Genomic DNA, 16,983 nt, shown 5'->3' with positions numbered 1-16,983 from the left:
TGTGGAAAACCAGCTTATCAAAATATTGGCAACAGCCCCCTAGTCCACCAACAGGGGACAAATTGGACAGATACGGTACACCTGGTACTGTAACAAGGAGCCCTTTTGTTCGACGGGAACAGAAACAGCCAAGATAAAGGTGGGAAGAAAGCTATTTGCTGGTACTACACATAACGTTGATGGAAAGGTAATGAACATCAATACTTCCAGACAGAGCCGGTGGCCCGCCCAGGTGGGACACTGCCTGTTGCATATTAGTATCTTGATCGAAGTCTGACCTTTAAATAAATTTTCATAGGGAGGGGGGTTGGGAGTCAGTTTAATGGGGACAGTTTATTATGAAGCCCAGGAGGTGGAGGGCAGTTGCGGTTGCACAGAGGAAATGTAGGCAATGCCAGAGAACCGCGGTGGGCGGGTACAGGGGCACAGACCACCTTCGCCGATCTTACCGCAGTAACAAAGTCAGCGGTGTGTCTGACAGTCCATTTCAACCGTGAAGAATCCTTGCGCATATGGAGCTTGCGAAAGGGGAGAGAGGTCTGCCAGCACCCACCGCTAAGCAGTTTACCCCTCAGCAGACCCCCACCCAGGGGTCGGGGAAGGGGGCGGGCCCCGGGCTTCGGGCCGAGGGAAGGCCCCCCACTTGGGGGCGCAGGCGACTCCCAGGCGGCGGCGCGCGCGATGCCGGGGCGAGGAGTGCGGCCGCGGCGGGCCCCGGGACCTCGGCGGCACCCCTGCGCTGACGCCCCGAGTCTTCCGTCCGGAGTTGCGGGGGCCGACTGAGCTCCGGGCCTGCTCAGCCCCGCCCGGGCCGACGGCCCCGCCTCCTCTCTCTGTCCGGGACAGAACTTCGGGTCCACCGCGCGCACCCCGCAGCCTCCGGAGAGGTCGCCGCTGCGCGCCTGCGCGGACCCGGCAGCCGGACAGAGCTCTGAGCGTGCGCGTTCCGCCCGCTCGGAGTCGGCAGTTCGTCGTCCGATCCCGTTCATTGGCTGAGAGGTGGAACGTGTGCCGGTCCCGACGCTGATTGGACGGCGCGCGAACAGCTGGGGCCGCGCGGGCCACGCGGCGGTGGGGTGCGTCGCTCTTCGGCTATGGCGTCCGAGCAGCCGCTCGTGGCGGTCACCTGCACCGCGCCGGTCAACATCGCGGTCATCAAGTACTGTGAGTGCGGGCCCCGGCGGGGGACGCGGGCGTCCGGCACGTCCGTCCCAGGCGGACGCTTGCTGGACACGGTACAGGACCCCCTTCCCCGGGGGCGGCTCTGCTCCCAGGGTCACGCCCCCGGGGCCCCCGAGCTGCCGCCCCCCTTTCTAGCGCCTTGTCGTTTGGAGGCCTGCACTTGCGGACTTCGCAGTCGCTGTAATTTCTGGAGGTTCACCCGGGCGGTCGCGGGCGCCCGCGCTTCCCTCCCCGAGTGCTGAGCCCAGCTCCCCGGAGTGGACATTCCAGGCAGCGCAGCCAGACGTCCTTTGAAAGGCCCCGGCACACAGCGTCTCGTGCGTGGTTAACAGCGTTTTGAGACGTCAGGCTTTCAAGCTTTGCTTTGTTGCGAGTTGTGCGGGAATGCAGGTCCTGCAGAAGTGGGGCGGGTTCGAGCGTCTCCCGGGAGGGCCAGAAGGGAGATTGGAGTTTTCAGTAACTGGGCCTCCTGTTTGGGAGGAGGCACGAGGATGGTAGGCACCGTAGGGTGACTTGCTGAGTGAGTGGAAGAAGATAAAACAGAAGCCATGAAGCAGGGAAAGGGACAGGCCTCCAGCTCTGCTCTGGGTTGCAGAGCTCAGTGATGGGGGGAGCAATCCAGGAGGGCTTCCTGAAGGCAGTGGGTGGGGGGAGGCGGCAGAGAGGACCTGTGTTGTACAGTGAGAGAGCGGGATCCGGGCAGGAGGGGAGCTGTGGGATTGGAGTGGGAGTGAATGGGAAGCACTGGCCAGGGACGGCGGCAGTGATGTGCTGGGCCCTGATCCTGACTCGGCCCGGCCTGCGGTCCTCTTCCAGGGGGGAAGCGAGATGAGGAGCTGATCCTGCCCATCAACTCCTCTCTGAGCGTCACTTTGCACCAGGATCAGGTCAGTGTGGGCTGGACATAAATGCCAAAGCAGATGTTTACTAGAGGTCTGTTAAACTTTTGCTTAACATTTGGTAGCAGTAAATGCCAGACAATGAACTGTGGCATGTGGCATGCTGTGGGCACGCTGATTGCACATGCACACACAGCCCCAGGGCCTCACACACGTCTGCACAAGCCTGTGCCCCTGGTCTCCTCTGGAGCACTGGCCCGATGGCTCTGCCGGGGGAGATGGGAGCGTGGGCCGTGCTCTGCAGTGGCGGCCACTCAGCCCCAGGCCTGGTCTCCACCTCCCAGTCCCTGACTCCCTACCACAAAGGACTGTGGTTGGAAAGGCCTCCCCAGCAGAAAGGCTGGACTGCCCCTGAGGGGCCTGCATTTTCTTTCCCAGTTGAAAACCACCACAACAGCTGCCCTCAGCAGGGACTTCACCGAGGACCGCATTTGGCTGAATGGCCGGGAGGAGGACATTGGACAGCCGCGCCTCCAGGCCTGCCTGCAGGAAAGTGAGTGGGATCCACTGGGTCAAGACCGGGTCTCACCCTGGAAGGTGCCTCAGACTCCGCTCCCAACCCTGCTGAGCCCTGGGGGACGGGGGAGCACCTGTTAGCAGGAGCCAGTGGGGCCCTGGGGTCTGGGGCTCCTGCCCTCACAGAGGCAAGCTGCTGGGGGCAGGAGGGCCGGCTCTGCTCCAAGGCTGTCCCCTTTGCCACAGTCCGCCGCCTGGCCCGTGAGCAGAGGAGCCCCGGCAGCGAGGACCAGCCGCCCCTCTGCCTCAGCGGCAAGGTCCACGTCGCGTCAGTGAACAACTTCCCCACGGCTGCGGGCCTGGCCTCCTCTGCAGCTGGCTATGCCTGCCTTGGTGGGTGCCCTCAGGGGGACTGGGCCGGGTGCCACAGCGGCACACCTCACCCTGGCAGCCTTCAAGGAGACCCCACCCGGGGCTCATCCCACACGCCTGGCTGCTAGGCTCTCCCGGGGACTGCGTGTGTAGGACCCTCTAGGTTTCCTGTGACAGAAACCAAACTCAGAGTGGCTCAGCCTAACGGACAGCAATTTTCTTGGCTTACCTACTAGAATCCCGGGGTGCAGCAGCTCTGCTCTGGCAGGCCCGGGAACCCGTCTTCTCCCTCTGAACCCCAGCTCTGGGCTCCTCTGGGCTGCTGGCCCCACAGTGGCAGGTGGGGGCTCAGGCACACCAGGGGTGATACTCCCTGGCCTAGCTCAGTTTATGTGTCTGTGCCGAGCCACCTCGGTGACCAGGGTTGGCGAGCCAGGCTTGGGGGGCCCCACTGTTGGGGCAGAGGGCTCGTCTCCTGGACTCCTGGCTCTGCATGCCACCATCAGACCCTTACCAGGCCTGGCCCCACAGCAGCCCTGCAGGCTCTGGGGGGGGCTCTGCATCTCGAGTGCAAGCTCAGGGGTGGTCGCCTGGCAGGCAGATGCTGACCAGAGGAGCGGGGCTGACCTCATCCCGGGAGCCTCCTGTTTCCTGGGGGCATGCTCCTGGGCGGTGCTGGGTGTAGCCGGGCCGGCGCCACCCCTCCCCACTGCCTGAGCCCCCCAGCAGCCCTCTCCTGTCCCCACAGTCTATGCCCTGGCCCGAGTGTACGGGGTGGAGAGTGACCTCTCGGAAGTGGCTCGCCGGGGCTCGGGCAGTGCCTGCCGGAGCCTGCACGGAGGCTTCGTGGAATGGCAGATGGGGCAGCGGGCTGATGGGAAGGACAGCATCGCACGGCAGGTGGCCCCCGAGTCACACTGGCCCGAGCTCCGAGTCCTCATCCTTGTGGTGAGTGGGAGCAGGGCAGAGACGGTTCCCCAGCCTCGGCCGCTGGGGCCAGGCTGCACCCGGCCTGGGCCTTGAGGAGCAGCCCCTGAGCAGCCTCCCAGGAACAGCGGCCTTGTGAGTGGGGGTGGGACGGACTGGGTGTTAGGGCCTTGGGGCTGCTCCCTCCAGGCTGTCTGTCCCCGGGCAGGTGTGTGCTGAGAGGAAGCCGACTGGCAGCACCGCTGGCATGCGGACCAGCATGGAGACCAGCGCCCTGCTCAAGGTGAGGCTGGTTTGGGGGTGGGCGCTCCCCAGGGCCTTTCCTGCCCATCATGGCACACCAGGCTCCCGCCATGCCCTTCCAGCCTGAGCTCAGGGGCTCTGTCCGGCAGCCTGTGCTCTGGACGCTGAGGCCCGGGTGGGGCTGCTGCCTGGGGGCGGGGCTGGGCTCTGCCCCAAGCCTGTGCCCTGGGCACCGTACTGAAGGCCTCATCAGAGGGACTGTTCTTGCAGTTCCGGGCCGAGGCTGTGGTGCCGGTGCACATGGCAGAGATGACCCGCTGTGTCAAGGAGCGGGACTTCCAGGGCTTTGGCCAGCTGACCATGAAGGACAGCAACCAGCTTCACGCCACCTGCCTGGACACCTTCCCGCCCATCTGTTACCTCAACGACACCTCCAGGCGCATCATCCAGCTGGTGCACCGCTTCAACGCCCATCACGGGCGGACCAAGGCAAGGCGGGGCTGGGAGACGCGCCATCCCCGCCAGCTCCAGAACGTGTGGGCACTCCTACGCAGAGAGCCACGTAAATCGCAGCCGGCCCTGAGGCGGCCTCTCAGGACCTGCCTTCCCCCACGCCTGCAGGGCGTGCGTGGCTATGTCTTGCTCTTGTTTCGTTCTGTTTCTTGGCCGATTCTCTGGCGGTGTGACCCACCAGGCAGAGTGCTGGTGTGGAGACCCCTCGCCTGGCCCTGAGTTGGCAGGCACAGATGCCTTCGCTCCCCCAGGTGGTTCATCGGGGCCGAGTGGGGCCACTGTGTAAGTGTTCATGCTGGCCGTGTGGGTTCCAGGTGGCGTACACATTTGATGCCGGCCCCAACGCCGTGATCTTCGCCCTGGACGATACCGTGGCTGAGTTCGTGGCCGCCGTGAGGCACTGCTTCCCCCCTGAGTCCAACGGAGACGAGTGAGTGGAGATCCCGGGTGGGAGATGTGGAGGGCGGGGCGCACCAGACTGCAGTGCTCGGTGGGGTCCTGCAGCAGGTGGCAGCACCCGCAGGATGCAGGCAGTGTGTCCCCAAGTGCCCCTCCACTGTGGCTGCAGGGGCTTCGTCTCGTCCCAGCCCTGGGGTCACGTGTGCCTGCACAGTGTGGCAGCCCTTATGTGGACAATGCCTGCGGCCTTGCTGGGACCTCAGGCTCAGATTTCTCCCTTCTGGTGGTCCTTTCGGCCCCCCATTCGCAAAGGGTGCTGGAATATGTGGGTGATTTCCCCTGTGGCCATAACTGGGGCAGTACTGGTGGTCGGGGGCCAGACCACTGATCTCCTCCCCCCAAGGGGCAGACCACATGCCCCAACCAGGTGGCGGCCGCAGTGCCCCCTGGGAAGCTCTGAGCTCTTCCCTGACACCCCGCTCCTGGCAAGGTTGGTAGGTTTCCGCAGTGCTGAAGCCCCTGGGGCAGAGCAGTAGCCGCGGGCCAGGGGTGAGCTCGGCACCTCCTGGGGGTTTTCTGAAGTCCTGCCCTCTTGGCGACACAGCTGGGCTTGGCTGTGTCCCGCCTGGCTTTGCATGTGGTAAAAGCTGCCATTTCACCCACCTTGCAGCATGCAGCCCAGGGGCATTGGTCCCTAGGCGCCGTGCAGCCAGTGCTGTGCCAGGGCCCCGCTGTCCCCTGCCAGACGCTCACCTGCCTCGGTACGTCTCTGCCTTCCTTCGTCAGGTTTCTGAAGGGGCTGCCCCTGAAGCCCGCTCTACTGTCAGACGAGCTTAAAGCCTTACTGGGCATGGACCCCACCCCAGGCAGCATCAAATACATCATCGCCACTCAGGTGAGGCCCCGCACCTGGGCCTGGTAGGCCCAGGCAGTGTGTCTGCCAGCGAGGGGCCCCCCCACTCCCACTGTCTCAGGCGGGAAGCCCACTTTTTGGCTCTGAGAGCCCCTGGAGCCACTTTGTTCCATCCGTCCACCTGCTCACCGTGTGAACAGTCAAGGGTGCCCTGCAGGCTGCTGGGTGGGGCAGGGCTGGGAGGTGGAGCCCTGAGGACGCAGAGGTGCTGGGCCCCCCAGGGCCCCCCAACAAGGGCAGGTCAGGACCTTGGTCAGTGGTCGTGACCCAGGCCACAGGCTCTACTTTCCAGCCCAGACTTGCGGCCCACCAGTCTGGACGCTTGTGGTGGGACAGCAGGGTGGCGCCCCCAGCTGTCAGCCTCTGGCCTCACTAACTGGGAAGGGGTGCATCCCCATCCCTCTCTGTCTCCCTGACCTGCAGTGATTTATCTGCCCCCAGGTGGGGCCCGGGCCTCAAATTGTGGATGACCCTCAGGCTCACCTCCTGGGCCCCGACGGCCTGCCAAAGCCAGCTGCTTGACCGCTCCGGACAGGAGCCCACTGCTGCTGGGATGAGGACTGCTTTGCTGGGACTGGGGAGCTGGGTGTGGCGGTAGCTGGGCCAGGCTTGCTGGCCCTGTGGGCGGCTGCCCAGCACATGCTGTGCCAGGCTGGGGCGTTGGGGTAAACTTTGGCATGGCCCAAGCGGTCAGGATCCAGCCTCTCACCGTGTGCATCCCCGACCTGCACCCAGCGCTTTGCCGAGATGAGAGCTGGGAAGGGGCCAGAATCGGAGCAGGGACCTGAGGTTGAGCCGGTGGGTGTGGGCTGGCTGGCTGGCAGGCTGCTTCATGCAGCGACCGGCGGGGCATCCCAGCGGGAGGAGCTGTGGGCTGGCCCTGGAAATAAAGGCCGCCTTGCTGAGCCCTGGCCTGGCTGGCTTCCTCTTGGTTCGGACACCAGCGTTCCGGGTCCTGCTGTGAGGGCAGGGGCCGGGGAGGGCACGGTGGTGTGTATGTGCCTGCTTGCGCCTGTCCCCATGCTTGCCTTCCAGTTGCTGGCCACACAGCTGCCCCGAGGCTCTGACAGGTGTGGGATGTGGTCAGGGTCTGCGTTAAACTCCCAGCGTCCGTGACAAAGTGGGACACAGATGTGCACACAGCAGTACTGACCTGGGGCTGCTTAGCCCCAGCTCAGAGGCACCGTGGCTCTAAAGGGCTCCCCTCCCTGTGTCCTCACTTGCCTGGGGCAGGCTTCCAGGAGAGAAGGCGGGTGGGTGGGCAGCAGAGGAAGCCGGCCAAGGGCAGGCGGTGCCACTTCTGGGTTTTCCCCAAGGCTCTGCACAACCACACCCTCCCTGTAAGACAGACCCCTGAGCAGAGCCGTGCCTGCGCTGGATGGCTGACCCGCCGCCCTGTGCTGGCTCAGCCACCGACCTCCGGAGAGGGGTCTCCCAGGTCCAGGGCGCCAGTGGTCTGAGGTCTGCTTCCTGGTTGGGGGGTCCATCGTGTGCAGAAGTGATGGTTCCACCCCTCTAAGACCGTCCAGGAACCCAACCTGCTCACATCTTTTCTGGGAGCAGGCTCTCCAGACGCCTGGGATCCCCCCGTCTAGAAGCTCTGAAGAGGAGCTCTGCGTCCTGGGGGCGGCTGCACCCACTTCACGGAGTGGTCGCCCTGGGGCCCAGCCTGCACGTGACCACCCCGTCCCAAGTGGCCCAGGAGAGGCCTGGGGAACCCAGAGTAAGCACGGCTAGCGGGCAGGGGCGGCATCTGGCACGGATGGAGCAAGCCCCCAAAGTGGTGGCCCCCTGGCGGGGCCTCGGGACGGCACAAGGAGGAGGAAGCGGGCGCAAGGCAGCCGCTGGCCTGCTGGGCTGCGGAGGGAAGCCTGCCGCACGCGGGTCCCGCCAGGAGGAAGCCTGGGGGTCGGGCAGGGCCTCGTCCAGAGCGGCCGGGGCTCCCGCAGTGCAAAGCCCGGGCTGAGATCCAGCCCCCGGCCTGGCTTCCCACCGCCGGGCAGGCCTGGCCCCTGCGGCCGGGGCGGGGCGAGGCGGGGGCGGGGCCCGGGGCGGGGCGGGGGCAGGCGGGCCGCGGGCGCACTGCGGGAGCCCCGCCGAGCCGACGGTCTGGTCCCTCGCCGCCGCCGCGATGGGGCAGATCGAGTGGGCCATGTGGGCCAACGAGCAGGCGCTGGCGTCAGGCCTGAGTGAGTGCGCGCGTCCGGGGGGCCCGGGGACCCCAGGCTGCGGCCGGCGGAGTGGGGGGGCGGCGGCCTAAGTTTTGGGCTGGTTGGTGGGGGCCCAGAGAACCCCAGGCTGCCAGCCAAGAAGTGGAGAGTCGGCGACCTCGTGTTTGGGCTGGAAGGTGGGGGCCCGGGGACCCCAGGCTGTGGCCCGGAAAGTGGGAGCGGAAGCCTGGGGTGGGGGGTGGAGACCGCAGCGAGGACCTGCGGCTGCCAGGCCGGAGCAGAGCGGCCTGGGCTGGGGCTGGGCAGGCCCGGAAGGCACCCGCTCCGGACTGCGCCGAAGTGGTCTGAGAGCCCGCTGCCCCCGCAGACCCCCGTGGCTCCCACCTGCCCCTGCCCCCTCCCCCACCGGCTCCCGCTTCAGGCCCTCGGCCCCAGATCTCCACCCCAAGAGAGGAAGTCGCAGCCCAGGGAAGAGGCACTTCGCCCCCAGTGGCTTCCGGGGAGTCACCGCCTGCCCGGGTTGGGAAAACCTGCTGAAAACCCGCTAGACTGCCTGCTTCCGTGGCTGGTGCTTCCCGCCCTGGAGTGGGGATGCTCTCGGGGGCACAGGGGGAACCTGGGGGACAGGGGTGGTCTCCTGCCCCCTGGGCAGGGCTCCCTCTGGGGCAACTGCACCTCCTCTGGCCCAGCCCCAAATCTGTGCAGATGGGCATCTGGGGTGTCAAGGTGGCTGGAAGCTGCCAAAGTGACCCCTACCAGCTCAGCACCGAGAGACCACCCCTGGGGAGCGGGGGCACCCCCAGTCACCTGCCGCCCTGTGCTCAGGAGCTTCCGTTTGGGAGCAGCAAGGTCCGCATATGGGAGTAGGGGCTTCTCAGGCCCCGCAGGCCCAGGCCAGGGTCCAAGGCAAGAGGAAACCTCTACCTGCCTCCTGGGGACCAGCCGCTGCCAGGAAGGACCTGCACCCAGTGGCGGCGGGGGGAAAATGTAGGGACTGTGGTGACAGGGGAGGTCCCAGCCGACCACCATTGCCCTGTAACCCACCTGGGTGTGGGAGGAGCCCGCTGGGGTCTGGGAGCAGAGAAGGGCCTGCATGGAGGTCAGTTTGGGGTGAGCAGCTTTGGGGCGCAGGCCTGTGGTCTGTTCTATGACCAGATAGATCACCCCACTTTGGGTGTCCAGAATGGCTGAGGCCCTGCGGGTCAGTTAGAGGGTCACCGTCCCTTGTCCCCAGCTGTCCTGCCTGCCTTGGGTCATGAGGCCTCAGACAGCCAGCCTCCCCCACAGCCCCGCAGCCTGGGGGCAGAGGGCAGCGGAGGACCCTAAGCCGGCGGGAAGTCTGGGTTCTAGTGCCTGTGTCCCGGGGTCGGGCTTTCCCTCCGTCACCTCACCACAGTGCAGACACTGCGGCTCAGAGAAACACGCTCCGGCCGCGTCCCCACCACCACACAAAGGCTGCCCTGTGGCCCTCTCCTCCCTGAACTGCAGTTTTGCTGACTTTTCTCGGGACTCTAAGCTGCAGCCACCTGAGACTGCTCTGGCCAGGCTGGGCTGCTAGCTGCGGCAGCCCACAGGCTTCCTAGGAAAGCCCCTCAGGCGTGTCACCTGCTGAACGCTCTCCAGGGGCGTTGGCCTTCGAGGAGCAAAGCCAGGTCCTGACCCCCTGCTCCTCCCGGCCCCTCCTGGCCCCAGCGCACAGGCTTCCTTCCTGTCCTGATCTCCTGGGCGACCCCAGGGCCTTTGCAGAAGAGGATTCTTCCGTCTGCAGCACCCAAGGCTCCTTCCCTGGGGTCGCTTGCAGGCATTCCCAGGGCACCCAACCCAGAGCAGCCAGGGTGTTTTCTGCCCCGGTGCCCTGCTGTCCTTCACTGTCTGACGTTCGTTTCTGTCCCCTCGGCAGCCTGGAGGCCCCCGAGAGCAGAAGCCTGTCTGGCTTGGTCCTGCACACATTAGGCCCTCTGTCAGTGTTTCTTGGGTGACAGAATAGCCCTCAGACCTCCCTGGTGAGCCACTGCATCTTGCCCCCTCTTGCTGGTGGCAGGCAGCAAAACTGAAGTGCAGAGTGGAGAATCACACCCCAGAGAAGTTACTGTGTAGCTGAGCTTAGCACCAAGAGCAGGTCGCTGGGAAGAAGGCACCGCGTGGCCTCAGGTGGCACGGGCTGAGAGAGGGCGGCTGGGGAGGCACAGTCAGCAGGGCCTCAGGGTTTGGACTGGGGGTGCCTCTGTGGGGGAATGGGCTGAAATGGGAACCAGGAAGGGCTCCCTATGTAAGAAATGGACCCGAAACCGCCCTTAAGGAGCCTCGCTGCTAGAGCCGGACAACAAAGTCACAAACTAGACAAAACCTGGTGGCTGAGGGCTGTGCTGGGTGTGGGCTGCAGGCCAAAGCTGCCCTGCTCTGTCCCAGCAGAGGCAGAAGTGAAACTGTCTGTAAGGGCATTTCCTGAACTAGGGCCACAGGAAGACAGCCTGCCAGGCCTGCTCAGATGCACCCGCCATTTGAGGAAGCAGACAGCTCTAAGTGAGCGCGGACCGTGGAGGGGAGCGGGCAGCCTTAGAACCGGAACCCAGTGCTGTTTGGAAAAGACTTGACAATATGGCACATGTTTAAGCGCACGAGCACGCTTGAACTCGCTCAAGGAAATACGGGAATAGGCATAGGAGACCATGCAGCAGAGCAGGGCGCTGCAGAGAGTGTTTGGAAATAAGGATACAGAGTTATTAAATGTTAATGGACTGATTGAACACTATATAGAGAGGAAGATAGATTCAGTGAAATAAAGGTGGGTCTTAGGAGACCTCACAGAATTCAGCTCACAGTGACAAAGAGGTGGGAATCGTTCAATAGAAGACCCAGCATATGTACAATGGGGATTCCAGAAACAAGGCTCTTGGCATGAAGGTAATAGAGAAGGGATAATGGGGGAGCATTTTCCAGGAAGAAGAGATCTCAGATTGAAGGAGAAAACAAAGTCCTTTACAGAATAAAAAAAAAACAAATCCCTTCTGGGACACATAATGAAATTGCAGATCATTAAAGAAAATCAGCATTTACCTGAGGGAAAAAATGGGTTAGTGTCAGACTTATTGCAGCCTTATCATCACCGATAATAGATGCCAGAAGACAATGGAATATCTTAGGTGCTGAGAGAACAACGTGAGTTCAATGTCCAGATAAATTGTCCTTCAAGAATGAGAGCATCTTCAGGTGCACGGTCGCTGCTGACAGACCTCGTGAGAAGGTTACAGAAGGGTGCGCTTCAGCAGGGGGGAGACTGGGTCAGGAGGAAGGGCTGGGACACAGGAAGGGAGACGCTGGTGAATAAGTATTGACTGTAAAAAATAATAATAATGGTTAATTTAGGGTGAGACTGACATTGAGCATTCTGAAGTCCACCTGTGGTTTAGTAAGAGGAATCCTAGAGTGTGACCGAGTCAGCGGGGGTGGGAGAAGCGACGGGGCTTGTTAAAGGGAAAACGTAGAATAAGACAATGAAATAAGTTCACATTATCTGTAATCACACTCAAACTAGGTCAAACTCACTATCCGATTGGTTAAAATATTAAAAAGTCAGCAATATCAGATTATTCATAATATAGCCCCAAACTGGAGGCAACTGAAATGTCCCATAAATGGATACATAAACTGTGGCCGACTCCTACGATAGAAAACTCAGAGAAAGAATGCGCCGGTGACCCTTGCACACCATGGGAATGACCTTGACAGCCTTCTGCTGAGCAAAAGGAGCCAGGTGTGGGGTTCCAGGCACCAGCTGTGCAGGGACACCAGAGGACCTCCTGGGGTGACAGGACTGTGGCTCTGGGTGGGGTCGCATGGGGGTGCACACAGGTAAGAATGCATCAGCTGACACCCACACACTTCACTACATGTGGTTCTGGGGCTGCTGGTGGGCACGGCTGCACGACTGTGTGAATGTCCTTAATGCCACCCAACTGTACACTTTAAAATGGCCAAGATTGAAGGTTTTGTTATGTATATTTTACCACAATTTTAAAAATTGCCAAAAAAATTATTGGGCAGAAAAAATCCAGATAAATGCTGCTGACAGCAGGCTAGCAGGAAGCATGGCCACACAGACAGGAGGTGATGAGGGCGGAGCAGCTGGCAAACGCTAACCAGAGGAGGGGCGAGGGGCAAGACAGCAGGGCCCACAGAGCCCGGGAGCGAGTGCCCAGGGCTCCGAGGCCGGGGGACCTGCCAGCAGGTCCTGGGACACAGCCCGGCTCCGCTGGTGCCTGCGCCCTGTCAGCCCCTCCTGCCACCAGAGCCGCCCCTCGCCAGCTCACTAGTCACTTCCTAGGAGTCTGACCACGCCTGGGTCCCCTTCCCGGCAAATGCGTGGGTGGCCGGGAGGCCCAGCTGCTCAAGCTGGGGCCCCCCGCCGCTGACCTGCTTCTCCTCTGCCCACAGTTCTCATCACGGGGGGCATTGTGGCCACCGCCGGCCAGTTCACACAGTGGTACTTCGGCGTGTACTCCATGTATCCTCCAGGCGTGGACCCCAGAGTAGGGTGGGCCCCTGGGGCGCAGCACCTCTGGGTGCTCGGCGCTGCTCTCCTTCCCCAGGGTAGGCCCACCAGGCCCCCTGGAAGCCGAGGCGCCGGGGGCGGAGGTGAGAGTGGGGAGGCGGACTCCCCCCCTGTGCTTCCCGGCTGTGCGGTCCCAGGTGGGGGCTGTGCCTCGGTGTTCTCATCAGCAAAGGGGGCCCTCTGTGGCTCCTGCGCCGGCGGGCTGCTCCTTAACCACAGGCTCAGCGCGGCAGGCCTGTTTGTGTCCCTGCTGGAGTACCCCCGGGGGAAGCGGAAGAAGGGCTCCACCATGGAGAGATGGTGAGTACCCACCCTGCCCAGGGTCTGTCCCTAGGGCTGGGCGTGACCTGGAGGGACACCTGGCCAGCAGCCCTGAGGAGCCCGGCTCCGGACCAATTTGTCCGTCCCCTGCACACTGGGGCCGGTGCCTGCCCAGCTGTGGTCCCCGGGAGGGGCAGGCAGTAGGGAGGCGCTGGTAGGATGCAGTCTGTCTCCCCCGAACCCCCTGCCCAGTGGACAGAAGTTTATGACGAAAGTGGTGAAGATGTTCGGGCCCCTCTCCAGGAATTACTACATCCGGGCCTTCCTGCACCTCGGGTGAGTCCCTGCCCCACCCTGCCCTCTCGAGGGAGGAGGGCAGTCCTGGGGTAAACCTTCCCTCTGGTCTGGCTTCCGGGACAGGAGAGTGTGGGTCAAGTCAGGTTCCTCCTGGTACAGCTGTTTTTCTAAACAAAAACCTAGGTCCTGGGCTGTGCCCAAGGTTCCCTAAATCAGTTTCCATCTTATCCACAAAAATTCACCCCAAAACTTAGTAGCTTAAGTCAGGAATACCCAGGGGCTGGTCTGGGCAGCTCCGCCCACTGCCATGTGCTGTCTGGTGGCCACCGCGGGGAGGCCAGGACACCCAAGTGCCTTTACAGATGCTTGAGCTTCCTCCCTGCATGGTGGCTGGGGCCAGGAGTTGGTAAGGTACAAATCCAGGCAGATAACAGCTCAGGGTGTCTTGGCAAGGCCGGGCATCCGTGCTGACTGGGGTCCTGGGGACGGCGCACTGTTCTGCCCCGAGACCTATGGCCTGTGACCCAGGCCTGGGCGCAGGCTGCCCTCTGAATCTCTCGTCCTCACCCCTCCCAGGCTGTCGGTTCCTGCTGGTTTCCTGCTTGCCACCATCCTGGGGACAGCCTGCTTGGCCATTGCGAGCAGCATCTATCTGCTGGTGAGTGGCCCCCAGGGTGCTGACACCTCTGCCCCCACGCCAAGGCCAGGAGCCCGTGTCCTTGCTCCTGTCGTGGTGGAGATGGGGACAGCCTTAGCGACCACTTATTGAACATCTAACGTGCACCAGCTGTTTCCCTACATTTCTCTTTAGATCTGCACTGCAGCCCCTCAAGGTGGCTGGTGGGCCCCACTTCACAGACGGAGAAGCAGGAGCTCAGAGAGGCGGCATGGCCCAGGGTGGTGGGGGAAGAACCCCTTCCTCAGGCTCTCCTCATCTGGCCATCCGGCTCCAGCTTGAGGAGTGGCCAGGAGCACGTCCTGGGGAGCCCAGATAACCGTCAGGGCAGGGCCCTGGGTGGCCGCCGGGGCCCCCAGCTCCAGGCGCTTGCTTGCGTCTTCTGTGGCGTGGATGCCTGTCTGCCCCGTGCATGTGGCCTCAGGAACGCGTCTTGTGTGTGTGCTGCCGCGTGGCGAGCGAGCTGTCAGTGCCAGCGGCCTGTGTGGCTCTAGGCCCTCCCTGGGAGATTCCCCTCCTGTTGCATGTCGCTCTGGCCTGGGACCGTCTCCCACACCGCCAGCCTCCGCACCACCACCCCGCGGGCCCCACATACCGTCAGCGCCCACGTCACGTGGCCGGGCCCTGAGGACTTGAGAGAGTTCCTGGCTGAGTAGCCTTCCTGGGTCAGGGGTCAGCCCCTGCACCGTTCACCAGGACACCCCACCCCGCGCCCAGGATCCCCCCGCCGTCCACGCGGCCCACGCAGTCTGCAGGTCTGACCACTTTCCCCCTGAAAGGCCGGCTGGCATCCCTGCCAAATGTGCCCGTGGTGCCTCCCCAGGCTTCGGCCGCTGCCTCCTCCTCCCATCACTGATGCTATCGGCCCATTTTCCTGGTGGGGCCTTTGTCTTTCTTGTTAACGTGCAGGAGTCTCGTGTGTGTCGTGACCAACGGGTCCCCTGTAAGTGTTAGACGCTGTGGTGCCCTCTGCCCCGCTGTCAGGGGTCTGCTGTAGTTCAGGAAGCCCTTCACTGAACAGCAGTTTTTCCATTTATTTTCATTATGGTTTGTGCTTTTAAAAAAATCTTTTTCTCTGCCCGCATGCTGTGTTTTCCTTCATTCCCTTCTGTCAACATGATAGTTGGACTTTTCAGGATAGAATGTTCTAGTTTTTAAGTTAGGAGGTGGGATCTCAGATGCCCATTTTATTCTTATGCTTCACAAATTATAAGAAGTCACTCTTTTATGTATCAAATATGGAATACAGAATTTTATGTGTACCTTCTGAGGTCCACTGGGCCTGCCACAGTGGTGTGGGGCCCAGGAATGTGCATTTTAGCCAAGACTGAAGTCTCTCCATCCCACCGATGCCTGGCCTCCCTGGTCCTGGCCCACAGTCCTGGGGGGGCCCTGGTCTTGGAATGCGCACCTGGAAGTGGCCTTGGATGCTTTCAGAAACCCTGGGGTGCTGGGCGCCCTCCCCTGTGAGGCGTCTCCCGCGGTGGTGGGACCACAGAGCAGCTCCTGGCTGTGTGGCCGCAGGCCAGTCACTTAGTCTCTCTGAACAGTCCCTTCACATCTTAATGGGTTCAGACTTCGGGTCCCGCTCTGTTTCCTGGTGGGAGTGTGGGGTTTTGGGGGACAGCTGCAGGGGGTGGGGACTGAGTGGATGGGAGCACAGAATGGGGGACCAAGGGGTCTGGGGGTGGGGGGTGGGGCTGGAGGGAGGGGGCGGCGGGGGCAGGGCTGGTCCCAGGAAGACCCCACGTCCAGCCCCTCCGTGTCCCACAGGCGGCTGTCCACGGGGAGCAGTGGATCCCGATTGAATCCAAGCCGAAGGAGAGGCCGCCAGCGGGGGGCGCCATCCAGCAGCCGCCCACCAACCCCCCACCCCGGCCCCCTGCCGAGGCCCGAAAGAAGCCCAGCGGGGAGGAGGAGGGAGCAGCGGCGGGGGTCCCCGGCGGCCCCCAGGAAAACCCCATCCCCGTGACCGACGAGGTCGTGTGACCGCGCCTGGAGGCGTCCTGTGCCCGTGCCCCCCAGTGGACCCGCAGAAGCTGTGCGTGGCTATTCCTGGGCACCCAGACCCAAAGGAGCCCACGCGCAGCCGCCCAGCCCGCGCCCACCCTCAGCAGCCACGTCTCTGGTTCCCAGGGGCGCCCTTCCCTTCCCTGAAACACGGCGGCTGGAATTCCAAGTGTGTGCGTCTCTCTGTGCTCTGGGAGCCAGCCGGCGGCGCGGGGCCCCTGCGCCCGCGATGGCTCCCCGGCTGCCTCTGTGCAGCCAGGCCAGCGGCGGGTGGCTTCCAGCCTGCCCTCCGCCCAGTCACCCCACGCCCTGCTACGCGCAGGACAGCCCCGATGGTGGGGCCTGGGGAGGACCTCTTGGGTGCTGCCTGTCACTGCCCTGCTGGGAGCCTCTGTGACCCTCCAAAGCTTTGCCTTCAGCCCACACCCTGCCTGGGGAGCCCCTTCCTCCCTGATGGGCCCACCCAGGGCGCCCACTCTCCTGAAGTCCACAAACCCTTCAGTCTGTGCCTCCTGCCTGTCCCCCTGCCCTTGGCAAATCCTCCTCTCTGAGCCGGGGCGTCGGCAGTCACCCCACCAGCGCCTGAGTCCAGCCCTGTGCTGGGGGCTGCCCACTTGACTCCCGTGCACCCCCACCCAGCTCAGCTCCATCTTCGTGACTCCAGAGTCAGCCACTGGGCCCCACCGAGCCTCCCCGCTCTGCCCTGCTGCCTGTGGGACCCCCAGCACCGGGCTGCCCGCTGGGGGCATCGCTCAGAGCCCGTGAGGCTCCCGCTGCCCAGGACAGACTGCCTACACCCCTGGCCCACTGTCACATCCTGCCCACTTGCTCCAGCCACACTGACCTCACCTGACCTCTGCCTCCTCAGGGCCTTTGCACCAGCTGGTTGGCATTCCCTCTTCCCTCTGCCTGGTTGGCCACCCAGGTCTTAGCTCCTCCCCCTGGCCTCCCTGGCCCTCTGTTTGGAATTGCAGCCCCTCCCCATCCTGTGTCACTGTCCTTAATTCCTTTAGCACCAACACACGAAGGTCTTCCAGCCCTGTGTGGCTCAGGCACCCCGGGGGCACGAGGAATATAGGTTGGTCACTGCCCTACTCCCAGTGCCAGGTACA

At 63.3% G+C, this 16,983-nt stretch overlaps 2 protein-coding genes across 4 annotated transcripts; both read left to right on the top strand.

Annotated features, from left to right (window-relative positions):
- The first annotated feature begins 1,009 nt into the window (after positions 1-1,009).
- MVD (mevalonate diphosphate decarboxylase) lies at positions 1,010-6,809 on the top strand. 2 transcript variants are annotated; one of them, XM_036993827.2, is made up of 10 exons: positions 1,010-1,164; positions 1,999-2,069; positions 2,460-2,574; positions 2,784-2,930; positions 3,658-3,857; positions 4,045-4,119; positions 4,350-4,568; positions 4,907-5,022; positions 5,778-5,886; positions 6,346-6,809. In XM_036993827.2, exons 1-10 carry the CDS (start codon positions 1,095-1,097, stop codon positions 6,424-6,426), a joined length of 1,203 nt encoding a protein of 400 aa, XP_036849722.1. In that variant the 5' UTR covers positions 1,010-1,094; the 3' UTR covers positions 6,427-6,809. The 2 variants fall into 2 exon arrangements, with proteins under 2 accessions (XP_036849722.1, XP_017498612.2); XM_017643123.3 differs by having other exon boundaries at positions 6,328-6,809.
- Positions 6,810-7,936: 1,127 nt separating this feature from the next.
- Positions 7,937-16,040, top strand: CYBA (cytochrome b-245 alpha chain). Of its 2 annotated transcripts, none has more exons than XM_073226832.1 (6): positions 7,937-8,093; positions 12,510-12,579; positions 12,853-12,927; positions 13,141-13,224; positions 13,762-13,843; positions 15,635-16,040. In XM_073226832.1, the coding sequence occupies exons 1-6, from the start codon at positions 8,036-8,038 to the stop codon at positions 15,848-15,850; spliced, it is 585 nt and encodes a 194-aa protein (XP_073082933.1). In that variant the 5' UTR covers positions 7,937-8,035; the 3' UTR covers positions 15,851-16,040. The 2 variants fall into 2 exon arrangements, with proteins under 2 accessions (XP_073082933.1, XP_073082932.1); XM_073226831.1 differs by having other exon boundaries at positions 15,617-16,040.
- The last annotated feature ends 943 nt before the right edge of the window (positions 16,041-16,983 follow it).

This window comes from Manis javanica, chromosome 17 (assembly GCF_040802235.1).
Source record: "Manis javanica isolate MJ-LG chromosome 17, MJ_LKY, whole genome shotgun sequence".
Taxonomy (NCBI): domain Eukaryota; kingdom Metazoa; phylum Chordata; class Mammalia; order Pholidota; family Manidae; genus Manis; species Manis javanica.
The sequence above is the reverse complement of the archived record's forward strand: the minus strand, read 5'-3'. Positions and strand labels throughout refer to the sequence as shown.